Genomic DNA, 27860 nt, shown 5'->3' on the forward strand with positions numbered 1-27860 from the left:
TCTGGCTGGGGGGAGAGTGGAACCCCCCCTCCAATAATGAGCGGGAACCATCCCCCGCCGTCAGCACAGCACAGGAGATCCAGGTGACACGAGAGATGGGAACCCCTGGGCTGCCTATTGCTGCCCGGCTCAGCCCAGACGCGGTTCCCATCAACTGGGCCATTTGTGACGGGAGTTGGATGGGTCTAAGCCCGTCCCCGCTGCCCGAGGAGCCACGAACCAGCAGCCTCAACCCAGGCACAAAGGAATCAACCCTCCCCCTGAGGGGGGCCTGCACGGTGCGATAGCAAACCGCGCAGACTGTATTTGTCCTGTGACCGGTCACAGGCCGTGAGTGGCTCCGGCCGTCTGTCCAGCACACAGGCATTCAGAGGCAAAAACGTGCCCAGGCGTTTGAGAGCTCTCCGGCCGAAAGCATTCACAGGAGCCATCGACCAGAGTCCCCCCTCAGCGGGGAAACTGCTTTAAATTCAGTGCTGGGTAAGGAAGGCCCAGATAACTGGATTTACCACCACCCGTTTCCCCCTGTTATGAGACCTTGTGTGTCACTCAACCTGACCCGCAACTGGACGGCCGCTGCGGTATGACTCAGCACTGCCCCCTCGTGGTCACAGCTTTGTCATTCCATCCACCTTGTTCGATGTTTTAAACACCTGCTTGAAGATCCCAGGCCCTGTCGCCCTGATACTTGGGAGCTAAGTCACCAGTCACACCGTCCTGTCACTGAGCTCAGGGGCCAAGGCTTCACCTCCTGGCCTGCTCACTTCATAGAATCGTAGGACGGGAAGGGACCTCGAGAGGTCTCTAGTCCAGTCCCCTGCACTCATGGCAGGACTAAGTATTATCTAGACCATCCCTGACAGGTGTTTGTCCAACCTGCTCTTAAAAATCCCCAATGATGGAGATTCCACAACCTCCCTGGGCAATTTATTCCAGTGCTTAACCACCCTGACAGTTAGGAAGTTTTTCCTAATGTCCAACCTAAACCTCCCTTGCTGCAATTTAATCCCATTGCTTCTTGTCCTAGCCTCAGAGGTTAACAAGAGCAATTCTTCTCCCTCCTCCTTGTAACAACCTTTTATGTACTTGAAAACTGTTATCATGTCCCCTCTCAGTCTTCACTTCTCCAGAGCAAACAAATACAATTCTTTCAATCTTCCCACATAGGTCATGTTTTCCAGACCTTTAGTCATTTGTGTTGCTCTTCTCTGGACTTTCTCCAATTTGTCCACATCTTTCCTGAAATGTGGCATCCAGAACTGGACACAATACTCCAACTGAGGCCTAATCAGTGTGGGGTAGAGCAGAAGAATGACTTCTTGTGTCTTGCTTACACCACTCCTACTAATATATCCCGGAATGATGATTGCTTTTTTTTTTTTGCAATAGCGTTACACTGTTGACTCAGATTTAGCTTGTGATTCACTATGACCCCCAGATCCCTTTCCGCAGTACTCCTTCCTAAGCAGCCATTTCCCATTTTGTATGTGTGCAATTGGTTATTCCTTCCAAAGTGGAGTACTTTGCATTTGCCCTTATTGAATTTCATCCTATTTACTTCAGACCATTTCTCCAGTTTGTCCAGATCATTTTGAATTTTAATTGGATCCTCCAAAGCACTTGCAACCACTCCCAGCTTGGTATCGTCTGCAAATTTTATAAGTGTACCCTACTCTCTATGCCATTATCTAAATCATTTATGAAGATATTGAACAGAACCGGACCCAGAACTGATCCCCGCAGGACCCCACTCGTTATGTCCTTCCAGCATGACTGTGAACCACTGATAACTACTCTCTGGGAACAGTTTTCCAATCAGTTTTGCACCCACCTTATAGTAGCTCCATCTCGGTTGCATTTCCCTAGTTTGTTTATGAGAAGGTCATGAGAGAGAGTATCAAAAGCTTTACTAAAGTCATTTGCAAGGATCATCGTCGTTCTCCACAGAGCCGTCCCTAGCTATTCTGGGGCCCTACGCTGCCCCCCCTCCCCGTGGGGTGTGTGTGGGCCCCAGGCCTCTGTGGGAGGGAGTGGGGGGGCTGGCCCCAGGCCTCCGCGGGGTGGGGGCTGGTTTAGGGGTGGGGGGGAACCACCTCCCAGCACTCACCAGCAGCTGAGGCCGGGCCACTGCACTCCCGCTGCTGGTGAGTGGAGCCCCTGCCCTGCTGCACTCCTCAGGGGAGTGGGGGTGGGGCTGGGCAGGGGCGGGAAGAGGCGGGGTGGGGGTGGAGGCCCTGGGGAAGAGCCGGAGCAGGAGCTGGAGCAGCTGCGTACTTTGCGTATGGGTAAGGACGGCCCTGGTTCTCCACCATCCTGACCTTCCCCCAAGGTCGAGAATTCAGCGACGCAATGGGACAGGCGGCAGTGCTGGGGGAACGGGTTAGAGATTAAGAGCTTCCATATGAAAAGAAAATGGAGGCTGTTTAATTTAGCGAGGGGGCAGGCGGAAGGTACTCAGAATAACAAATGGGACAGAGGAGATAGAGAGTACATGGAAGTTCCCAATCTCTTATAATACAAGACAGACCAAGGTCCGTGGAATTGAAAGGCAGGCAGCAAGTTTAAAACTGAGCCAAGGAAATAATTTTTAACCCAACATAAAATTAGCCTGTGGGACTCTCTGCCACATGATACAGACTTTAAGGGTTTAACAGTATTCAAATTTTCACACAGAATCCATGACACACACACCCAGAGGGGCCAAAGACGACCCGTGTCACCTGCCTGCTCTTCCCTTTGTTTTAGTTTCATTTTCCTGCTGGACAGCTGGACATTTCCACTCTCAAGGAATCAGGTTCTAATATCTGATGCCAAGGGAGAGCTCGAATACTGAGCAGAGGGAGCAGCATTTGCCTCAAACCATTGCCGGACCGGATCCAAGGTAAAGCATTTAAGGATACTTAGGCCCCGATTCAGCAAAGCACATAAGCATGTGCTTAAAGTAAAGCATGTGCTTCGCCAGGTCAGGGCCTCAAGATCTGAAAGTTGTATGAAGCCAGATTCTCTTTTAATCCACGGAGGTGAATTCCTGCTCCGGCTGGAAGTGCAGAGTCACAGTGCAGGGCTGAGGGGAGGGTTGAATGATCTCTGCTTGCCTGAAGCCAAAACATTGACTCACCGGCATGGAGCTGGCTACGCCGGACGGTTAACAGAGATTTCCCTTTATAGCTCAGCCCAACAGTCAGCTAACGTTGGCAGCAAAGGGGCTCCCGCCTCCAGGCGCAACACAAGCAAGTGAAGCTAAGACGTCCTTTTGCTGATCCTGTTTGCAATTTACAGAAACCGTCTGGTGATGCCACTCAGCCAGAGCAAGGGACCTAGAAGATGAGACGGCCCTTGAATCAATGGGGCATTTGTTTCTCTCTTCCAATGACATGAAGCAACGGGACTGATCCCCTTCCTGCAAGATAATGAGTAAGACCCACTAACCTCTATGACAGCTGCTTGTTTACATTGTCTAAGGGGAGGACTGGTGTCACGTTATTGACTTGAACTGGGACCATATAGAACATGGTTGCAACCAAAGTCCTGTAGTGGCACCAAATCTTGTATAAAGGGGGTCAAATGAGGTGTCTAAGACAAGGTTATGGTTTACTGGTTATGATTATGCTGTTTATATGTGTGTATCAATTTTGTAGTTGAAGTTATGAATATTGGCATTATACTGTCTGTATTTCAAACTTATGCTATGCTTCTGGGAGACATCCCAGACAAGTTGGTGTTAGCTCTGCCTAGCCTGCTTGATGGCCCATTAAGGACCATCAGCTATACACATTGAGAGAAGGCAGATACGCCTTGCAACTCAGCAAAGTATGCAGGGACTGGCCCATGTGACTCCAAACTCCATTTTGCTGTAATTTTCCACAGTAAGAACAAAGAGGTGTTCTTACACCTGGAAAAGACTATAAAAGGCTGATGCCTCATCTCCATCTTGTCTTCAATCTTGCTTCTTACCTCTGGAGGGACTTTGCTACAAACTGAAGCTCTGAACAAAGGACTGAGGACCCATCCCAGCGGGGGATGTATTCCAGAGACTTGAGTTGAACGTGCAGTTTATTCCATCACTGCTACAAGCCTGAACCAAGAACTTTGCCATTACTGTATGTAATTAATTCCATTTAACCAATTCTAACTCTCATCTATATCTTTTTCCTTTTAAGAATAAATCTTTAGATTTTAGATTCTAAAGGATTGGCAACAGCATGATTTGTGGGTAAGATCTGATTTGTATATTGACCTGGGTCTGGGGCTTGGTCCTTTGGGATTGAGAGAACCTTTTTCTTTTACTGCGGTATTGGTTTTCATAACCATTCATCCTCATAACAAGTGGCACTGGTGGTGATACTGGGAAACTGGAGTGTCTAAGGGAATTGCTTGTCTGACTTGTGGTTAGCCAGTGGGGTGAGACCAAAGTCCTCTCTGTCTGGCTGGTTTGGTTTGCCTTAGAGGTGGAAAAACCCCAGCCTTGGGCTGTAACTGCCCTGCTTTAAGCAGTTGGTCCTGAATTGGCACTCTCAGTTGGGTCCCGCCAGAACCAGCATCGTTACAACTGGTCTATAACATCAAGTTCATTCATAGGGAAGACGGCATGGTCTGGTGGATCAGGCACTGGACTGGGAGTCAGGAGACCTGGCTTCGCTACCGACCTGCTGTGTCCCCGAGTCACTTCCTCTCCCACTCTGTTTTGGGGCAGGGACTGTCTCAGTGTGCGTATACAGCCCCCAGCACAACGGGGCCCTGATCACAGCCTTTGGATGCTACTACAAATACAAATCAGTTGAGATCACAGTCGAGACCGAGGCAAATTTGAGTTTGGAATGAGGACAGCAAGAATCTGAGGTTCGAGAGGAAAAGAGCCAGTAGCGTATTCAACCCAGCTCTCTGTAAATGCAGAATTCTTCCCTACAGGATGTTTTCTAGTATCGAGCATTCCCGAGCGGTAACCTTCTACTCCTCCCCATGGCTGGCGGTTCCAGCCTCATACAGCTCAGTGGTAACTCGTTCTCCCTGGTAAAGAACCCAAATCATCCCATTCCGCCCACTTCTGCCTCCCCAAACGATTCCTGCTCCCTCCTTGGCCTCTACATCCTGGCCACTGTTGTGGGCACAGCTATCCGCACGTGCTGCTGTCCCTCAGAAATCCACCCCTAGGCGTTCTGATCCTATTCGTTGCCTTTGACTAAACTCCCTCTGATTTGTCGGCACCTGTCTGGCAATCAGGAGCCCAGGCCGAGGTGCAGTATTCCAGGCTCAGGGGCATAGATTCATAGATTCAAGGACTGGAAGGGACCTCGAGAGGTCATCGAGTCCAGTCCCCTGCCCTCATGGCAGAACCAAATACTGTCTAGACCATCCCTGATAGACATTTATCTAACCTACTCTTAAATATCTCCAGAGATGGAGATTCCACAACCTCCCTAGGCAATTTATTCCAGTGTTTAACCACCCTGACAGTTAGGAACTTTTTCCTAATGTCCAACCTAAACCTCCCTGCAATTTAAGCCCATTGCTTCTTGTTCTATCCTTAGAGGCTAAGGTGAACAAGTTTTCTCCCTCCTCATGACACCCTTTTAGATACCTGAAAACTGCTATCATGTCCCCTTCTCAGTCTTCTCTTTTCCAAACTAAACAAACCCAATTCTTTCAGCCTTCCTTCATAGGTCATGTTCTCAAGACCTTTAATCATTCTTGTTGCTCTTCTCTGGACCCTCTCCAATTTCTCCACATCTTTCTTGAAATGCGGTGCCCAGAACTGGACACAATACTCCAGCTGAGGCCTAACCAGAGCAGAGTAGAGCGGAAGAATGACTTCTCGTGTCTTGCTCACAACACACCTGTTAATACATCCCAGAATCATGTTTGCTTTTTTTGCAACAGCATCACACTGTTGACTCATATTTAGCTTGTGGTCCACTATAACCCCTAGATCCCTTTCTGCCGTACTCCTTCCTAGACAGTCTCTTCCCATTCTGTATGTGAGAAACTGATTTTTCCTTCCTAAGTGGAGCACTTTGCATTTGTCTTTGTTAAACTTCATCCTGTTTACCTCAGACCATTTCTCCAATTTGTCCAGATCATTTTGAATTATGACCCTGTCCTCCAAAGCAGTTGCAATCCCTCCCAGTTTGGTATCATCTGCAAACTTAATAAGCATACTTTCTATGCCAATATCTAAGTCGTTAATGAAGATATTGAACAGAGCTGGTCCCAAAACAGACCCATGCGGAACCCCACTTGTTATGCCTTTCCAGCAGGATTGGGAACCATTAATAACAACTCTCTGAGTACGGTTATCCAGCCAGTTATGCACCCACCTTATAGTAGCCCCATCTAAATTGTATTTGCCTAGTTTATCGATAAGAATATCATGCGAGACCATATCAAATGCCTTACTAAAGTCTAGGTATACCACATCCACAGCTTCTCCCTTATCCACAAGACTCGTTATCCTATCAAAGAAAGCTATCAGATTGGTTTGACATGATTTGTTCTTTACAAATCCATGCTGGCTATTCCCTATCACCTTACCACCTTCCAAGTGTTTGCAGATGATTTCCTTAATTACTTGCTCCATTATCTTCCCTGGCACAGAAGTTAAACTAACTGGTCTGTAGTTTCCTGGGTTGTTTTTTTATTTCCCTTTTTATAGATGGGCACTATATTTGCCCTTTTCCAGTCTTCTGGAATCTCTCCCGTCTCCCATGATTTTCCAAAGATAATAGCTAGAGGCTCAGATACCTCCTCTATTAGCTCCTTGAGTATTCTAGGATGCATTTCATCAGGCCCTGGTGACTTGCAGGCATCTAACTTTTCTAAGTGATTTTTAACTTGTTCGTTTTTTATTTTATCTGCTAAACCTACCCCCCTTCCCATTAGCATTCACTATGTTAGGCATTCCTTCAGACTTCTCGGTGAAGACCGAAACAAAGAAGTCATTAAGCATCTCTGCCATTTCCAAGTTTCCTGTTAGTGTTTCTCCCTCTTCACTGAGCAGTGGGCCTACCCGGTCTTTGGTCTTCCTCTTGCTTCTAATGTATTGATAAAAAGTCTTCTTGTTCCCCTTTATTCCCGTAGCTAGTTTGAGCTCATTTTGTGCCTTTGCCTTTCTAATCTTGCCCCTGCATTCCTGTGTTGTTTGCCTATATTCATCCTTTGTAATCTGTCCTAGTTTCCATTTTTTATATGACTCCTTTTTATTTTTTAGATCATGCAAGATCTCGTGGTTAAGCCAAGGTGGTCTTTTGCCACATTTTCTATCTTTCCTAACCAGCGGAATAGCTTGCTTTTGGGCCCTTAATAGTGTCCCTTTGAAAAACTGCCAACTCTCCTCAGTTGTTTTTCCCCTCAGTCTTGATTTCCATGGGACCTTACCTATCAGCTCTCTGAGCTTACCAAAATCTGCCTTCCTGAAATCCATTGTCTCTATTTTGCTGTTCTCCCTTCTACCCTTCCTTAGAATTGCAAACTCTATGATTTCATGATCACTTTCACTCAAGCTGCCTTCTACTTTCAAATTCTCAATGAGTTCCTCCCTATTTGTTAAAATCAAGTCTAGAACAGCTTCCCCCCTAGTAGCTTTTTCAACCTTCTGAAATAAAAAGTTGTCTGCAATGCAGTCCAAGAATTTGTTGGATAGTCTGTGCCCCGCTGTGTTATTTTCCCAACATATATCTGGATAGTTGAAGTCCCCCATCACCACCAAATCTTGGGCTTTGGATGATTTTGTTAGTTGTTTAAAAAAAGCCTCATCCACCTCTTCCACCTGGTTAGGTGGCCTGTAGTAGACTCCTAGCATGACATCACCCTTGTTTTTTACCCCTTTTAGCCTAACCCAGAGACTCTCAACACTTCCATCTCCTATGTCCATCTCCACCTCAGTCCAAGTGTGTACATTTTTAATATAAGGCAACACCTCCTCCCTTTTTCCCGTCTATCCTTCCTGAGCAAGCTGTACCCATCCACACCAACATTCCAATCATGTGTATTATCCCACCAAGTTTCAGTGATGCCAACAATGTCATAGTTGTATTTATTTATTAGCACTTCCAGTTCTTCCTGCTTATTACCCATACTTCTCGCATTTGTATATAGGCATCTAAGATACTGGTTTGATCTTGCCTCCCAGTTTTGCCCTGACCCTCCTTTCTGAGGGGGCAGTGTATGGGCTTTGGATTCTACGTTTGTATCCAGCCTCTCCCCTTCCCCTGGTGTGTAAGGACAGATGTGCGGCATCCCACACTCGCTAGATTGCAGCAGTCCTCCCCCCCGCCCCCCCAAACAGTCAGTGGGAAATCTAGAATATGAAAACAAGGCTACTTGGCTCAATGCTGCAGTCTGCAAGACCCACGACTCCACTCCAAGGCAATGAAGAGGTGGCTGTCTAAGGACTACAAGATCAGGAGAGGTGGTGTGGTTGGAGGGAGAGAGCACTGGCCAGGATGTCAGGAGGCCAGAGTTCTATTTCCTGGTTCTGCCACCAAGTCACCATGAGACTGTGGAAAGTCAGTTACTCTGTGCCTCAGTTTCCCCACGCGCAAAACAGACGATGAGCCCCTGCTTCCTTGTAAATACTCTGGGATCCTTGGATGAGAAGCACTAAGTGTTATTAATTGGTATGAAATCTACATCCTCTTTCAGCCTTACTTACGGGGAAGCAAGTTGGCTCTCGGGAGTTTTCCACACTGCCACTGAAATATGCTGGCTGAGAAAGCGTACGGCCATTTCAGTGCAATTGTTGCCGGCCATTTAAAAGCCACGGGTCCCAGTCCTGCGAGGACTCCTGCACTGGCAGATACCTGTGCCATCGGAGAAATCCTTTTGTAGTCAATGGGAAGTGTGAAGCTCTTTGCCACACAGTAGTCATGAAAAAAGACTATTCCAAGCACAAAATCCACTCCCCTTCGCCATGATGATCATGAAAAAACTTCCCCTAACCCTGCTGCTGTGCCAGTGTGGTCTAGTGAGTAAGGCACCCGACTAGGAATCAGGAGAGCTGGGTTCTGTTCCTGGCTCCGCACTGACCAGCCGCAAGGCACAGCAGTGCCCTGTGCCTCTCCCATTCTGTATGTCCGTTTCCACTGTAAGCTCTTTGGGGCAGCGACGGCCTGTCACTATACAGAGCCTAGCACAGTGGGGCCGGGATCTCTGTTGGGAGCGCTCCACAGTAATCATTTTGTCCCCTCTTGGACATGGAGGACGACACCAGTTACCGAGAGAAGCTGAAGTCTGAACACAACTGTCTGCTCTCAGGTCACACCGCTGCCTAGTTACGTTCAGAAGGACAGAGAGCTTTTGCCATTCCCCTTGCTTGGCTCACAAGCGACTTGCAGGCCAAGGACATTCATTCATTTCATTTCATTTTATTTTTTTAAATTTTTTTTACATAAAAAGTTCAGTAAAAATTGGATAAAGTAAAATGATTTAAGCAGTAAAATCAATCTTATCAACATAGCACGAGGCCTGCCAGAAACCCAGAGGCTGCCTGTTCCTGAATATTTACATGATAACAGATTAACCTTGCAGGAGAACAAAAAAACAAAAACAAAACTATCCTTACAAAGTGTTCCCGTGATATCAGCACGTGTCGGGCTAAAAGCAAAAAAAAAATTATCAATATATTCACATATACGTTAAAATATAATACAGATCTCGGGGACACAAGATGTGCGCATGGGTCAGTGCGCCAAACAGCACCGCCAGATTTGAGACCCGGGTTTGCCTGCGAAGAGGAAGAGGATGGAAGGAGCTGTCTCCGCTCTGCGTCGCCCTCCTCACTCCCAAACAGTGGGCAACTGCTTCATTTCATACAGAAACAGGGACATTTCTGTCCAAGAATAGGCAGGGTCGGGTCAGAACTGAGAGTCCCATCCACGCCAACAGCCTCCGAGATTAGCGGGCAGGATTCCTTCTCGTCAGGTCCAAAGAGGATGGATCGCTCCTTCCAAAGGTTAGAGGTGGTTATTCTAAGTCCGTGTCCTCTTTGGGCTTGTAAACCGCCCCAAACTTCTGCATGTATTTCTTAATGTACTCCTTAGTTTTGTGCTTCACATTCTCGTTGCACTCCAGATCCTCCGGGTTCTTGCAGTATTTCAGCTCCTTGTTCATCACACCATGAGTCAGCTGGAAAGGAAGCAAGAAATGCAAAGGTTATTGATTGATCCAGGAAACTGGAAGGCACCTGGAAGGATTTCATACGCGTGGGGACGGCTGAAATGGAAAGGGGGACTTTCCGACGGGTGGGAACAGGGATTTTTGGACAAGCTATTCGGATATCTAATAGGGTAATGGATTGAGCTGGCACTCCAGAAATAGTACTCCGATCTACCCTCTCTCATCATAAAAGAACAAGGGAAAATCCAGTGAAATTGAAAGGCTGCAAAAGTTTAAGCTAGAAAGAAATCCTCTCTTACACAATGAATAATTCACCCGTGGAACTCATTGCCACTAGATATAAGTGAATCCAATAGCATCATGGGATTCCAAAAGGATTATATATGAATATGGGTAGGGAGAACAACTGCAATTACATTAGACAGAACAAAAGCCCCTCGCTGCCCCAGAGCCAACTGAGCCACTGAGGGGAGCAAGGAAGAAACTTCCCCTACTGGAAAGTTGTCCAACAATTGACCAAAACAGCGTTTTCTCCTTCCTCAAGCAGCTGGCACTGCTGGCCACCGTCAGACAGGATCGCAGACTAGATGCACCACAGTTCCACTCCTATCTTCAGGTGTGGTATGCTGCCCACAGTGCAGCACGGTCCTTTGGCAACATAGGAAGTGACTGAAGGGAAGTGCCCCTTCTCTGGAGCAGAGAAGGCCCAGAGGGTGCAGGGAGGTTAAGCCCCAAGGGTTGTTTGAAAACCACATCCATCTCCTCTGCATTAGCTCCTCCAAAACATGATGAGCCTTCCAAGCACACCACCAGGGACTATAGCTTCTTTGGGGTTTCTGAGTGGAAAACCATTCCTGTTTGTTTTAACCCCCGCGTGCACAGATGCTGTAATAAAGCCAGGGTACCTTGCGTGCTAAGTGTTTGAAGTCTTCTGTTGTGGTTATCCTTCCTACTTTGCAGTCAGGTTTGCGGTAGGGGTTCAGGCACTGCACGATGAACTGAGACATCTGGAGATGGGAAGGAGACACACTAGTAAATAGGAGCGCTTCATGCCATTGCTGATTAGCTACTGACAGTTCTGTGCCCAGGAACATTTGCCGGCAGGGGTAAAACCCATCCCTCCAAACCTCCTCCCACACGACATTTGTGCTTTCACACTAGTGAATTTAAAGGCAACTGTCAATAGAGCTGCAAGCTAGTGTTAAAGTTAAAGCTTCTTGGCAGAGTCTCAGGGACAGATCCCACCTCCCATTCACACCAGCAGTGACTAAGAAAAGACCAAGTTTCATGTTGTAGATTTGTGGCAGTTGCCATCTTTAGCTGACAGACTGGGTGGATTGACCGGGGACGTTCACAGCTAAAAGCCTATCGCTCAAGGTAAATAGCTACGGCTCTGTAACAACTCATATCCTCTGCATATGGGCACAGAGGGGGACCTAACACACACCCACACCAGTGGGTTACATACTCTCTTGCTGAGTAATTGTTACACGATTTCCGTAGGGCCACCTATATTTTCTTCTTATAGCTATTCCTCTCTCAACACACATGCCCCACGCACTACAAGCACACACAAAAGTCCAGCTAAATCAGTGAGCTAGCTTTTGAAAAGTAACTAATTCATTTTATTACACAGAAAAACAAAAATGGTGGGAGAAATGTAACCATGGACCCAATCCTGAACTCCTTCCCCAGGCAAAGCTCCCTTTACTTCCATAAGAGTTCAGGGTGAATAAGGTGATCAGATGGGCCCTCTGTATGCAACCTGCAAGGTTATGAGTATCTACAGTCCTGAAGACTTTACATCCCACCTGTCCTGCAGGATGGGAACTGGGTTTTCCTTGAATACGGTAACTCAGGGCTATTGACAGGTATTCAGCCTGCAGACAGGAGAGTCTCATCCCATCATGCCACAGTCACTTCCAGAGTGCGGCCTACCTTACCATACTGTATGGGAAACGGCTCCTCTGCTCTTGCTCAGCTGCAGCGAGTCCATCTCATGAGACTCCCCTTCCCACAGCTCTGAGCCACCTTTATGCCCTAAGAAGAACCCTAAGCAGGGTGTGTTCTACTGTCCTGGGTCCTTCCCTCTGCCTGCCCTGAAGGGTGAATTCCACTGAGTTGCTATAAAGCGACTCTCCCTTCCAGAGAGAAACATGGCGGTGAAATCCTATCCCATTTAAGTCATTGTGAGCTTCGTCACTGACTTCAGTGGGGCCAGCGTTTCCCTCAGGGGATTCTTAAGGCTCCAAGACTCCACGTATAGTAGCTGGTCTAAGGGATTATTGAATTACGAGCCCAAGTAAAGACTCAGACTCAGCTCTTCCGCAAAGGACAGGACATTCTGCTGCCCTCCAGCCCCCCGCTCTAGAAAGCCCATCTCAAAACCCTTACCTCTTTCCTGAACACTTCTTTGCTCTTCTTAGCCAGCTCACTCGAAGTGTCGGCTTCTGCTGTTTTGGGTTTTTTGGAAGACTGGGGGGGGAGAAAAAAGTCGAACTGTCACTTTCTGATTTATAAACACAAAATACAAACCAAACCAAGATGGTCCCACACTGCTACAACACGAGAGACATTTCCCCATTCCCACCGCTGACATTACAAGAATGCGGGGCTGGCCCAGCAGCCTCCCTTCCAAATAATTTTGAAGAGTAAGAATTCCGAGGACAAGGGAGGATCATCAGGTACCGTAGAAGTCACTCATCATTCCTGGAGCACACGACTGGGCCCAAATGTCTTTTGTGAGTTAGAAGCCTGCTCTGTATCTGCATTAAGACTCCTTGTGCTCATCTGCAAGGCTTTGTATCAGCCTGCACCTCAGCTCTCCTTGCATTCTACCCTAAGCCTTGGCCACTCCTCTTAGAGGGTTTGTCTACACAGGGAAATTGAGTGGCCCAGCTACAGCACATGATTTACTCCAGTACGGCTATGCTGGTATAAGTCCGCTACGTAGACAAGCCCTCAGGCTTTTCTCTTCCACCCACTTGCAATTCACTCCCGATAAACATCCTACTCTTCTCCAGACATCTCAAGACTCACTGCTGCTGGCTCACTTTCCATCGCTATTCTCGGCTCAGGAACTAGTTGTTCTCTCCCTCGTGCCTGACCACACTGAAAACAAGCAAGCACAAAATCGTAATAAAATGGATGATCTTTGCAAATAGCTCATTTCCTCCTACCCATTTATTTCCCCTCCTCCATGTCCTGTTCTTATGTGCTCGAACTCAGCACATGAGCTCCTCAGGCCAGGAAACTGATTTTCTCTTTTCTCTAGGGTGCTATATAAATAATTACCATCCAAAAGCAAAGAGAACATTAAGGTTGCAGAGTCAAGCACTTGAAAGTCTGTAAATGGCAGAATTAAGGAAAAGATAGTACGTGATCATGTAATTAAAGATGGTACCATAACGTATATGCACAAGGGGACTGAATCAACATGGCACAGACTACCTTCATCTGGCCCCCTTGCGTGTATACATTATGGTACGGTCTGATTACATGATCACATACTATTTTTTCCTTAATTCTGGCATTTCCTAACTCACGAGGGCTTGACTTTGCAACTTCAGTGTTTTTAAACAATCTTGTAATTTCCTAATTAAAAAACAAAATTTCAGTTTTTTTCCCCCCCCAGTTTATCGCGTGGAACCATATTGACCCCCAACTCGAGTCACCAGCAAGGTTCAGACCATTAGATCCGCAGCATAGTCCTCTACCATTTGAGCGAACAGAGTAACTGGTAGCAGTCGAAGGTGGTTAACTTCTATGTGGGTCAGGCAGGGGGATGAGAGACACTGTGCCAGTCAGTTTCATAGCCATTTATCCCCAGCCTGCCTCTCACCCCCATAGGTCCTCTGCCTCTGCTCCTATTCCAACCCGTTCTCCTCACCCTCTGGCTTCTGCAACCCGCCGCTTCTATTCTCCCTCTGCCCCCCTCGGCATTTGAGTCCGGATGTTTCCTCCTCCTCTTCCACGCTGCCTGAGCGCCAGCAGCAGGAGCACAGGCACGCTGCTTTCCGTTCTGGTGCCCAGTGCCACAGCAGCCAGAGCAAGTCCTGCAGACCTGGACTAGAGCATGCTCAGTTGCTCGGTGGTGAGGGCACACGCTGCGTTTCGTTAAGCATGCTCAGTGCAGACACCATGAACTGCCAAACTGAAATCTCTGCAGAGCACATGAAAACCAAGATTTTTCCAGAGGCTCATAACTTCAGAGGCCAAATTTGCTCTTCTTTGTTTTCCCTCTTGAGGCATCGGCAGCACCGGCAGAGACAAAATGTCTTTGGCTGCCTGGAAGGCCTCAGGTGCTGGGGACCTGTACTACTGCCCGGGGTGGCAGGCTGGTCCTGGAGGGTGCTCGATAGTCTAAACAGTGATGTTGGCGCCTGGCTGAGCTCCAGAGATGACAAGCTGCCCCGTGCAGGTCTTTGCTCTTCTCCGGACTTCCCTTTCCCTTAAAGGACATTGGGGAGCACTCTCTGCTTCTTAGCAGGCCCTGGGGATGGAGATCGGTGCCGGGCAGACGTCGGTGCCGATGGTGCACTTCGCACGGATGCTGGTGCTTGGCGCCGAGACCGAATGGGCTGGCTTCATGAGGAACGCTCTTAACCTTATGTCCCGCTCCTTCTTGGTTTGCGGCTTGAAGCTTTTACAGATGCGACACTTGTCGCAGACGTGGGTTTCCCCCAGACACTTTAAGCAACTCTGGTGGGCATAGGTTTCTTGCAGCGCTCACAATGTATGAAGCCCAGGGACCGGGGCTTGCCCCATCCCTGGGCTAAGTCCCTTAAGGGACTAACTAACCTATCTCTATAACTAAGAAAACTACAAGAACTACTTCTGACAACTATGTACACGTAAACAGAGTAGAGAGAACTACTGGTAGATTTGCTTGCCAAGGCAAGAGAACATTCCAGCACCGTTACTGGAATTAAGAAGGAACTGAAGGGAGGAGGAGCCGGCCGCACCCCTTATGCCAGCGCATGTGCATGTGACTCCAGAGGGCGCCAGAACCGGTCCCCTACGGATACTACTGAGGGAAAAGCTTCCGGCACTGGTGCATGTGGCAAGCACACACCTAACATGGAATGGACATGAGCAAGCACTCAAAAAAACATTTTCTCTTATCTCGTTTTCAGAAATGGCTGAACCATCTTAGCTGAAACTTTCAAAAACAATTCAGCCTATAGCAGTCCTCCAGCACAGAAAGCTTCATCCCAAACAGTTAAAGGTTGGCAAAGTTATAAGCAACTGAAAACAGGGTCTTATAACAACGTTAGCCAAGCTGAACTTTAGGAATAGCAGGCACTCCGCCTGTAATAAATGGGAGATCTATTACACTAATAATGAACATCACTTTGATTCCAAGGGGAAATACTGCCCTGTTTCAAAGGGTCTTGTGCTCAGGAGCATACACATATATATTCATTCTGTTAACAGCTTGGAAGTCCCCTTCTGTGCAATCAGAGGCAACAGTTTTCAGTATTGCCTTTTGTGCTATAGGACACCCGGGAGACACAGTAGTGGAAATATCCATAGGGAATCTAAGACTGGACCAGAAAACTCCAGGAAACCACATGCCCCTTATGGCATACGTTTTTCAATGGAATGTGAACCTGGTTTCCCTGCTAATGGATCACTTTCAAGTAGCACAAGGAGCCTACGATTGCTGTTGCATTGGTGTAGCACGCCAGGTTCAAGTCTGCTATTAAGGAAATCCGTGCAGGACACTCTGATTCTATGCAAACTCCTCTGTTGCAGTGGCATTGGAACTTTGGAAATGCTCTGCTGTGTTGGAGGGAAAAGGCAGCAATGAATAACAGAGCAGAGAAGGGCTGGGAGAAAGTCCTCCCACTCCCACAAACCGGGGTTTGTCTACACGGGACATTAGAGTGCAGCAAGCCAGCGTGTGACCCTACAGTGTACTAGTCGTAACGTCCTACGTGGACACTGCTAAAGTGCACTACAAGTTTTATAGTGTGCTTTGAGGCACTCCCATTTCAAAACAGCAGGACGTCAAAGTATACTACAGAACTTTCAGTGCATTGCATCCCATGGGGACACTGCTACAACTGTGTGGCTAAAGCACTGTAGATTCACACCCAGGTTTCCCGCACATCAACATCCATGTAGACAAGCTCACATTTTCCATGGAAAAAGCTAAAATTTGCAAGCCTGGCTACTTGAATACAACTGGTTAATTCAGAGAGACCTAATTCAGGTTCTCTATGGATTACTGCGGTTAGCATTATTAGTGCTCAAGTATGTTTAGCTAGAGGATAGGAGGAGGAAATTGGAGTTTTATTTCTCATTTTATTTCATTCATGTTAACGTGCTATTACAAATGCAATTATGATTCTGTAACTTTCTTTCCCTTAACCTTCAGCACCACGGCTGCTTTCATTTCTGGTGCTTAAAGCTCTTCTCATTGTTTCCAGGATGGGTCTGCCCCACTTTTTAAATACTTCACCCCATATTTTTGTGGAAGGGAGAGATGTTAATACTTGAAGCTATTAGACAGCTCTGGCTTACAATCTGCAAACTACACAGATCTGTGGGGTGCATTATTTTATGATAAATGTTTCTAAAGTTTTGTTTTTAAAGGGATGTTATGTTTATACAAAGGCTCACCCCAGCTCTCCCTTTGAAATCAATGGGACTATTTGCTGAGACACTACCTAAAGCTATCTTAGAAAAAGGACTGTAGACATCCTGCAGTTAACCCAGGGCCTCTCTCCGGGTTAACTGCCTAGCCACTCGGTCAGCAGTCCTGCAGAAAAGGACCTAGAGGTTACAGTGGACGAGAAGCTGGATATGAGTCGACAGTGTGCCCTTGTTGCCAAGAAGGCTAACGGCATTTTGGGCTGTATAAGTAGGGGCATTGCCAGCAGATCGAGGGACGTGATCATTCCCCTCTATTCGACATTGGTGAGGCCTCATCTGGAGTACTGTGTCCAGTTTTGGGCCCCACACTACAAGAAGGATGTGGAAAAATTGGAGAGTCCAGCGGCGGGCAACAAAAATGATTAGGAGGCTGGAGCACATGACTTATGAGGAGAGGCTGAGGGAACTGGGATTGTTTAGTCTGCAGAAGAGAAGAATGAGGAGGGATTTGATAGCTGCTTTCAACTACTTGAAAGAGGGTTACAAAGAGGATGGATCTAGCCTGTTCTCAGTGGTAGCAGATGACAGAACAAGGAGTAATGGTCTCAAATTGCAGTGGGGGAGGTCTAGGTTGGATATTAGGAAAAACTTTTTCACTAGGAGGGTGGTGAAGCACTGGAATGGGTTACCTAGGGAGGTGGTGGAATCTCCTTCCTTAGAGGTTTTTAAGGTCAGGCTTGACAAAGCCCTGGCTGGGATGGTTTAGTTGGGGATTGGTCCTGCTTTGAGCAGGGGGTTGGACTAGATGACCTCCTGAGGTCCCTTCCAACCCTGATCTTCTATGATTCTGTGATTCTCTACGATTCTCTCACCCCACTGAAATCTAAAAAACCTGACACGCAAGCTAGACACACAAGAATCACTCCACCCATTACCAAAAGGGCAGCTACCACAGGGGTAAAACGCAGCAGCTGTAACTGCACAAGGCAACACTACCCAACAGTCTAGTGGAGATGGTGAAGAAGAATAGGGTACTCAGTTGAAATTGCCACGGTCATTTAGGGAGACAGATTGCTCCAGCTAGAATTTGACCAGGGCACCCAGATTAATATGCATTCTTTTACATTCCTAATTCAGGACAGGAGTTCCCAGCTTCACTCTGGCATGCTCAGAACCCCACCCATATGGCTCACCAGAAATCCTATGCTAGGAATAGCTAGAGTAGATCCAGGAGTACCATATGGATTTGTTTGCTGTCACTGTATAAATACATCTGAAAGTGTGTGATATCTGACTGGAGGATGGTGAACGCTTTTAAGCCAATCCAATGGTGCAACTCAGTACTAAACAAAGGGTAGAGTTTGAACTCTGGGATCACAAAGCAGTGGGAGCTGGGAGTGTCTCAGAGATGCTCAGTTCCTCACGTGCAGTGAACTGGTGACGGAAGGATGCTTTGTGGAAAATGTGAGACATTTTAGTTTGCACTGTGGCACTTTGGGGGATGGGAGAGGCTGGTGGCTCATAGGCAAGCAAAACAAACTGGACCAAATTGGAGCAATGTGTCCTGAAATGCTACACAAGGAGTTCTTTGACGCCACCTGTTTTCTCCCTTCTAGTCTGTGAAGGGACAATCAATCTGTTGACATAAGCTCTTAAAAACTTAAAAATGAGAGCTCGTAGTCTGAAATATCAGGCTGCCATATGGAAAAATCACATTTCACTGCAGCACCAGGATCCAATATTAACGGGTATGGCACACAGCCAGCTTATACTGCGTTTTATATCAGCGATCGCACAAAGACATGGGAAGTCAGACTGGCGCGCTCTCAGACATTTGGCAGGGCCATTTTCATTTCGTTTTACATCCCCGTAAATCTGACGTGCTGAGACGGAGCTGGCCTTGAGGGAGCTGTGAATCACCTGGACACAGAAGTAAAGGAGATGCAGTATGCAACAAGCACGTTTTATCTCCGCCTTTTTTTTTTTTTTTTTTAAATACATGGGGTGCTGGAGTCTAGTTTGCTTTGGGTCTGTTCGGCCAAAGTCCAGCTTTATCCACTCCTCTAACCAAACCTGGATATTTGGCAGTAGCTGCGAGTCATTTATTAGCGAAGTAGTGCCAAAAATACCTTCGGAAAGGGCCTTGCTAAATGTTCTTGATTTTACATTCAACATGGACATCATCAGGACTAGTTAATCACTCAAAAGCAAAACAGGATTGTCAGATGAGGTTAATTAATGGTCCTGTAAAGTTACCATGCCCTAATGATAAAAATCAGGGCTTTAGAGCAAATCTTTACCTTTAGATGCATCTGTTCCTCTCTATTTCCTTAAAAAGTAACTCTGGCTGGTTTCAGTCTGGGATCTCTTGCCAATTAAAATTTAGACGACAGAAACAAGAAACAGGTAACAGTTTTTAATAACCCATGCACTGCTTTAATCAGCTAAAGTAGTATATAATGCAAACTGGTCCTGTCCGTTCTATACAAATACTATAAGACTCAGATTTGTTGAAATTCAAAGATGTAGCTACAGTTGCATTTGGCAAGTTCCAATGGACACTATTCCACTACCTAGTTGAACTAATAACTGATGATATCAAGAAGGTTGAGGTGTTACATGCCTATTTTGCTTCAGTCTTCATTACAAAAGGTTAATGGTGACCGGATACTCAACAAATTAATACTAAGAACAAAGGGGAGGGGATGCAAAACAAAATAAAGAGAGAACAGGATGAAGAATATTTAGATTAGCTAAATATATTTAAATTGGCAGGGCCTGGTGAAATTCATCCTACGGTACTTAAGGAACTATATGAAGCAATCTCAAAACCATTAGCAATGGTCTTTGAGAACTCATGGAGGACTGTTGAGGTCCCAGCGGATGGGAGAAGGGCAAAAATAGGACCCATCTTTAAAAAGGGGAACCAAGAGGAATTAGAGACCTGTCAGCCTAACTTCAATACCTGGAAAGATACTGGAACAAATTACTAACAATCCATTTGTAAGCACCTAGAGAAAAACAGGGGTATAGAAGGAATAGCCAGCATGGATTTGTCAAAAACAAATCATGCCAAACTAACCTAATTTCCTTCTTTGTCAGAGTTACTGGCCTAGTGGATTGGCAGGGAGGGGGGCATGAAAGGGAAGCAGTAGATGTGATATATTTTGATTTTAGTGAGGCTTTTGACACAGACCCACATGACATTCCCATAAGCAAATTAGGGAAATGCAGTCTAGATGAAATAACTATAAGGTAGGTGCACAACTGGTTGCAAGACCGTACTCAAAGAGTAGTTATCAACAGTTTGCTGTCAAACTGGGAGGGTGTATCTAGGGAGGTCTTGTGGGGGGCGGGGTCAGTCTTGAGTATGATATTATTCAATATTTTCATTAATGACTTGGATAATGGAGTAGAGAGTATACTTATGAAGTTTGTGGATGACACCAAATTGGGAGAGGTGGCAAGCACTTTAGAGGACATGATTAGAATTCAAAATGACCATGATAAATTAGAGAATTGGTCTGAAAACAAGATGAAATTCAATAAAGGTAAGTTCAAAGTACCTTACTTGGGAAGGGGGAAAAAAATAAAATGCACAGCTACAAAAGGGGAATATAACTAACAGCTGAAAAGGATCTGGGAGTTATAATGGTTCACAACTTGAATATGAAGCAACAATGCGAGGCAGTTGTGAAAAAGGCTGGTATTCTGCAGTGTATTAACAGGAGCGTCATATGCAAGACATGGAGGTAATTGTCCTGCTCTACACTTGGCACTGGTGAGGCCTCAGCTGGAGTAGTGTCCAATTCTGGGCATCACACTTAAGGAAAGATGTGGACAAACTGAAGAGAGCAACTAAAATGATAGAAGTTTTGGAAAACCTGACCTATGAGGAAAGGGAAAAAAACTGGACATGTTTAGTCTTGAGAAAAGACTGAGGGGGACCTGATGACAGTCTTCAGCTATGTTAAGGGCAGTTATAAAGCGGACAGTGATCAATTGTTCTCTGTGTCTACTGAGGAGAGGGCAAGAAGTAACGGGTGTAATCTGCAGCAACAGAGATTTAGGTTAGATATTAGGAAAAGCTTTCTGTCTATAAGGGTAATTAAGCGCTGGAGCAGGCTTCCAAGGGAAGTTGTGGAATCCCCCTTAGTGGAGGTTTTTAATAGCAGGTTGGACAAACACCTGTCAGGGATGGTCTAGGTTTACTTGTCCTACCTCAGTGCAGAAAGCTGGATTTGATGACATCTCAAGGTCTCTTCCCGTCCTACATTTCTGTGATTTTATTTCTTAGATGCATGAACACTGCTTGCTTGATGGAAGAACAAAGATAAACAAGACGAGCATCGCCACAGCCCTGAATATATTGATTTGACATTGCTAAGAGCATTCTGCTGTGAAAAGAGGGAGCCAGCCAGCCAGCATCACCACCCGGTATACTGTTCTTTATGTTACAATGCAGTAAGGCAGTTTGAGCATGCCAGGCTGTCAGACAGTGACCAAAAGCCATTGGTCTCCTCCAGTCCCTTGCTGACACACCCAGCTGTGAAAGTAATGCAATGCAATATTAATATCTACTCCACACGGAAGGCAGCAAAAACCACTGCTCCTGCCAATCTTGCTCTACATGTGAGTAACTGTCTATAAGGGTCCCTTGCCTGGGATCATTTTTCTGAGCATAAACAGATTATTACAAACAAGAGACTCGCCCCATTTTGGCAAGGGCCATATAGATACTGGAGAACCAGCAGGTCTGACCACACAATCCTACCTCCATGTTGTGCAGATGTTATGCTGACAACACAGCTTACAGTCTGAATTACACAACAGTGGAGGTGAGCTCAGGGAATAATAAATAGACAAAGACTTCAGCCTTAATTTCTCCCGCTAGTAAATGACTAACATTTTCTCTTGTTCGGCACACCTTTTCCTACCTCGCCCACCAGCACCAGGCACATCCCTGGCTTTTAATAGATTTGTAAGCATGTTAAGTGAAAAGTCAGCTGGTACGTCACACATGAAGGAATGGTAGAACATTCCTGAACTGCTGCCTCTGTGTATATTTAGAGCTGGATGAGCCATGCCTTCATCTGAGGGATGATATGCCCCATGTCCCCCCCTAAAGTATAACTGCATAGCCATGGCTTGTTAATTGCTCTACAGACCAGCAGCTGGAAGCTTACACAGGACACTGCATACACCATTTTGGAGAGAGCAGGCTAACATGGTGGCAAGTTTTAAAACAACACTTACTGAGGGGGTGGATTAGAATAAAGATTGAGAGAAACATTCCACAGGTATTCCTGGCTATTTTGAACAAGGGCTAACAACAAATCTGAATACTTATTCTTGTCTACAGCAAACAGTGCACTGGTCCTTGAAACGCAACCTCTTACAGGAGTGTTTCAAAGTTAACATTCTGGATGTTTGGTAGAGCCTAATGAAGTGAAAAATGGCGAACAATACTTAGCACTTCTCTGTAAACCTCAATGCACGATTACTACTGTCCACATTTTACAGATGGGCAAACCGAGGCACAGGGCGGGGACGTGACTTACCCAAGGTCATCCAGCAGGTGAATGGCAAGGCAGGATTAGCATCTCCATTCTCCTGCCTCCTAAATCCAGTGCCCTAGCCCCACTGTACCAATGCAAGTGTTCTTTTTAGAATCAAAGCAAATACGACTTTTCTCCCCCAAACCAAAAGTATTTTGAACTTACTAAAAGAATGTGTACGCATTTGCAAGGAGGTGGGACTTCAAATTCGGAAGCGAGACATAAGTGCTTTGTAATAAAACGAATGCTGGGTTTAAAGAACATTTTCACATAGAAGTGAGGCAGTTATGGGCTTTTAACTTTTATTGTTGAGGGCTTTCTTAAACAAAGTGAATTAGTGTTAGTATATTCTACTTGCTGGCTGAACATCAAAGCTCATTCATTTCCCTCATCTATGGTACCCAGATCAAAGGGTTAATAATGAAGAGCAGAGGAGTTAATTTTGATCCTCTACACAGCACAAAAGGTAAATGAGATACCACATAGAGAAAATCCAGAGAACATAGAGTATAGTCAGATTTCACAATGGAGTCTGTGTATGTTTGGAAAAATCTACTTGCATCTAGGTATCTGATTGTGTCAGTAAACACAGGCAGGAGGTTATATTGCTGCCAAAAAGACAAATCCCGAAGTGCAAATTACTCCATACCCTGCTGCTAGAACTGGCTTCAAGCCAACTCTCTTGGTACAGAATTCAGCCTATTTCCCCCCCGCGTGGCAACTCAACATCATGTTCAAACTAATGCAACCACAGCCTCTTTGATGGGCACTTTTATGAACTGAGAATTAATAATCAAAGCCAAATTTGAAGTCTGCCGTGCCAAGCTAAGGCTGGTTGTTACCGTCCAGAGCCAGCAAGGCTTCTCAAATAACACACAATTACAGACTCCAGCCACTATGCGCCACAACTTGATTTAGTGGGGTGCAAGTGGTTCCAATAAAATGCATCCTTTAAAAAACTAAGCCCAAGTGCCGTGGTAAGATTCTGCATTTGGTGGTACAGAAGATATTGCTACAGCCAAAATACAATCACGTGGCTTGACACTGGGGAATGTTGTGGGGCCGTGTGTTGTAACAGTAACATTTTAAGATCCACAGGGCCAAATGACGCTCTCACCCTTACGTGTAAACTCTACAGTCACTATAGTGGCATCACTGCAAATGACAACAGAATTTGGCCTGTAGTATTCCAACATTTTTATATCCGACTTTGGTGCAACGGGAAATTGAACAACTGTGACACCTTACACGTATGAAAATAATACATGGTATTTCCCCTTAGATTTTAAGAAGTGAACAAGGGTATGTCTCTCCAACTGCAAAGTAATATTTAGAAGAGACTAGTTGGGGAGTGGAGCAGGACTCTTCTGATTTTCTTTTAAGACAAGCTCTATTATTACACCCTGAAATCCTGTAGCTATCAGACATGAACAAATAATTATTGTCAGGTATTTCAGTGGTCTGCTCTAACCTGCGATGTCAAAATTCTGACATGCATCCTAGCCAGTTTCCCTCTGTGATCCTTCAACACTTTATGCAGAGGAAAAAGAGTAGTTAGCGTCCTTCTGTATCAAGCACCTTACAAGGGAACTTGCTTACAAAGGGAAACTGATGAGCACTGCAGGATCTTAGTTTTGTTTAGCAGCCAGCCCCAGCTGATCATTGGCGGAGTGCCACTGGGGTTGTCTGCAGGGTGGCAGCTAGATATCATGATTTTTGCCCTACGGATGTCTAACCTGGTAGTAGCCAATGGCATATTGAAGTGTGTAAGGGAAATAATGTATATATTTTAAATCTGTACAGTTCAAAAAGAAGGGTCCAAGCTAACATTTTTTCTTCAATACCCAAGAGAAACATTTACTCTGTCCTAGTACATGTGTGTGTTACTCTCTCTGGTAGGGTAAATGTATTAGTCACAATGCCAATGGTAACCACTTCGTTGCTGGCTCCCCCCACTGCAGCTTGCTGGGCGGCTGTCATCCATTAGGATCCCGCTGAAAGCAATGGAATATCAGAATGCACCGGACACACTCCACAGCACAGCAGTTGCATTCTGCCTATACAGGCTCGGAGGCCCAAATGTACCAAAGCGTACAGCACATACTCAAAGCCCAACGAGTGCACACAGGAGTGGATGTGCATGTAAATCCCTGCCTCACAACGTGCGTGAAGGTCTGACACGCAACACTTAGCTCTTCGACTGTGCTTTGATCTATAGATCTCAAAAGGCTCCACAAAGGAGTTCAAGTATCATCAACACCATGTTACAGATAGGGAAACAGACACAGAGAGGAAGCCCCTTGCCCAAAGACACAGGTGAGTGACCAACTGGGGAAACAAACCCAGCTCTCCTGAATCCCACCCCAGTGCTATCAACTGGAGCACTGCAGAAAAATTGAACCAAATGGCTGACAACAGCGAAGTGGTTAATAGCCCCTTGCATAAAAATCAATGGGTTATGTCATGGGTATACGGGATTTACTTATTAATAGATGCCTCCTGAGGTGACACTATGACCCATCTTGTGAGTGGGCAGTGATTTTAAGCCATTACTTCTGTGTTACTTCTCTTTGGACAGAGTGTTTTGAGATAGGTACATCCAGCAGTCTGTCTTGGAATGATGAGTCCAGAGTAAAAACTGAGCAACCTTTTGAAAAGATGCATTTTCTTTCTCTAATAGGTAGAGCACAGCCCAGTTGTGCCTCGCACCCCACTGAGTGAGAGCACCATAACATTGTGGTTGCTAAGGCCTAAAGGGAATCCGGGGACAGTAGGGAAGGACCAGCTCCTTTCTTGCTCCCTTCTGATGTGGATCTTGTGATACTGCCTCTGCCACCAGTGCCCATCAGCCAGCCCCAGAGCAGCTTCTCTGAGTCCCTCCCTGCCACTGAGCTCAGGGCAGAGGAAGCAATGGTGGCTCCCCAGCCCTTTGGAAAAATCACTGCCTCACCCCCTCTGCCTCACCGCACATGGCTGAAAATTGATCCCATACCCACAATCTTTTCAGCCACAAAGGACTATGGGATACAGGGGGCACCAGAACAAATCTCCGGCCATTTTGTTGTGGGTTGTGGTCCAAAAATAGTTGAGAATCTCTATTATAAAGTTAAAATGATTCTAAGTGAAACTATGAATTTAATCTTTTATAGTACCCTCTCCCACCCTTCACATCTCCACTATTCCCAAAAAATAATACACCTTATACAAGCTTCCGAAAATTATATGTAAATTTTTTCCCCTGGACACACTGTAGAAGTGTCCTTGAATGGGGAAATGCAATTTCATATAAACAAGAGAATAAATAATATGCTACAAAGAGCAAACGTGAGTTAGAACATGCGTTCGCGCAAAATCTGCATTTTCACATGAATGTACCTTTTGCACTGCAAATTAAATACATGTACTTTGCAGGCCCTGCTGTTTTCCCGGTGCTGCCAATTCTCATGGTTTTATGACAAATCTCATGATATTTGGTGTTTTTCTTAAAGATGCAGCCTCTGGAGTCAAATGATTAACTGAGAACCTCAACTTTCATTTAAAAAGACATTTCTAGCCCTTATGAATGCACAGAAAGCCTGAAAATGTGGCCCAAGTGAGCCCTACAAGCTCAGACACCGGATGACAAAGAAAGTAAGTCCAGAATGGTCATTTTAAAAATCTCACACTTTTAAGGCACTCATAATGCTGGGGAGTATGGCTCATGATTTTTGTATGCTTAGGATTGCCGAGACTGCTTTCCTTTTGTGAAAAGTGATATTAGGGACCTCTCACTAATGGAAGAAAACCCTTACACTTCTATTAGCAGCCTGCACAGCTCATTTTCTGCATATTTCCAGCTCAGTCTATTTTTGACATGCAGCTGGCTATTTTAATGACTTTAAGGGGGTGTGTGGTGTGCAGTACAAAGCAATAAAGCTTCCAGAGAAGGTTCTTTGAATGGCAAGTTAAACGAGATACAGTATCCTTCATTCCAAGGACTCACATGATATGGCCCAACTAACAACCAACAGGTAACTGTTTGCTCTGATTATCAGCTCTAAGAACAACCTTTTGCCACCTTTGTTATTTCTCTAAGGTGTGTTTAATCCCGTAGTATCCTGAAAACGAGTATATTTTCTTCAGTGTTCTGCACACAGGGACAGAAAACAATCTGAGGCTGAACATTAGCAGAATTTAAATGCATTTGTCTGGTAGTTATGTTTAATACTAGAACAAACAGCTCCTCAAAGCAACAGCATTGAAAGAAGATTCCACTGATCCTGGCTTGGAGAAAATGGAAAGCCACTGGAGCCAGTAACCAATCAGAAAATGCTTCACGTTTCTACAGAGCCTTCTATGCAGGGTTCTCATAGTACTTCTCTAACATTAATGAATTAAGCCTCACCACCCTCCTGGGAGGTAGGTAATAGCTCCTTTTTACAGATGAGGAAACTGAGATACTGAGGTTAAGTGACTTGGCCAAAATCAGTTATAAATACAACCCAAAACTCCTTTGCTCCCAGCCCTTGTTAACCACAAGACCAGCCCATCCCTTGTTTATCACCCCAATCCTTACTGACAGCTGGCATGAAGAGAAACCACAGATGACTCCTATGACAAACCCCCTTAGCATGGTGTAGAAAATGTATAAATACAAGCACATGCACAGAGTATGTGTACGGTAATAGACAGAAAAAGCAAGCAATACCTTATAAGCATTTGGTGTACCCTCTATGCTTCCATCTTGAGACATTAATGGATCCTGGGGGGAAAAACAAAGGTGGGGGGATTTTTTTCTAAAAATATCTTAGTTGAGATGCTATACACAAAATGCATTGGAAGACCATGGCCTTTTACAAAGGTGATATTATATAAAGCAGGGAGTTGGGATGAGTTTTTAACCACATGGGTAAGTGCAAGAGACCAGGAGCGAAGATTTTGGGCAATGTGTTATTTACTCTGACAGCTATGAACTATGAAACTGACATCCTTAAGGGTTAAATTTGGGGGGCGGAAAAGGGAGGACAGAACTTTCTTGGTAGCTGGTCCAAGACTCTAGAACTCCCTTCAGGAGGAGATAACATCCACAGATCTTATTCTGGTTCTAATTACTCCAGCTACATTCAGTAGTGGCAAGTTTTCATGATGAAGGGCTTGTCTATCATGGGGATATTTGTACTGGTGTAGCTATCTTAGGACAAACACCCAGCATAGCTGTGCCACACAAGTGGCAAATCAATGCTTACACTGGCATAACTTACCCTTGTTCAAAACCAATGCAACCCCATGCATCTACACTGGAGGGTTTGCACTAGTATAACTACCCCAGTACAGAGATCCCCAGTATAGATATACCCTAAATCACACAATAGTTGGTGGTGTGGATGGAAGAAATACCTACACATTAAGTCACAGAGGTGCTTGAAGAATTCAAGTTAATGTAAGTTGTCATCCTTCTTTTGCTTTGTGCCCAAAGACAACTGCATTAGAAATCTCCAGCTGGACAGTTCATGAAGTTGCTTTTCACACCTAGGGAGCTGGGGTTAGATCACAAATTTGACAATCATGTCTTAGCTGCTAATGACATTTTGCCAGAAACAAAAAGTTTCACCA

General features: G+C 45.6%; 1 protein-coding gene across 1 annotated transcript in view; it reads right to left on the bottom strand.

The window, feature by feature from the left end:
- Window positions 1-9386: 9386 nt before the first annotated feature.
- SETD2 (SET domain containing 2, histone lysine methyltransferase) overlaps window positions 9387-27860 on the bottom strand; it is a 144805-nt gene continuing 126331 nt past the window's right edge. Inside the window, exons 20-23 of the mRNA XM_065399039.1 lie at window positions 26956-27009; window positions 12505-12585; window positions 11016-11117; window positions 9387-10119 (exon numbers count right to left, since the gene is read on the bottom strand). Coding sequence (XP_065255111.1) covers window positions 9958-10119; window positions 11016-11117; window positions 12505-12585; window positions 26956-27009 — 399 coding nt within the window. The 3' untranslated portion in view covers window positions 9387-9957. The remainder of the gene's footprint in view (window positions 10120-11015; window positions 11118-12504; window positions 12586-26955; window positions 27010-27860) is intronic.

The sequence above is a fragment of the Emys orbicularis genome, chromosome 2 (assembly GCF_028017835.1).
Source record: "Emys orbicularis isolate rEmyOrb1 chromosome 2, rEmyOrb1.hap1, whole genome shotgun sequence".
Lineage (NCBI taxonomy): Eukaryota > Metazoa > Chordata > Testudines > Emydidae > Emys > Emys orbicularis.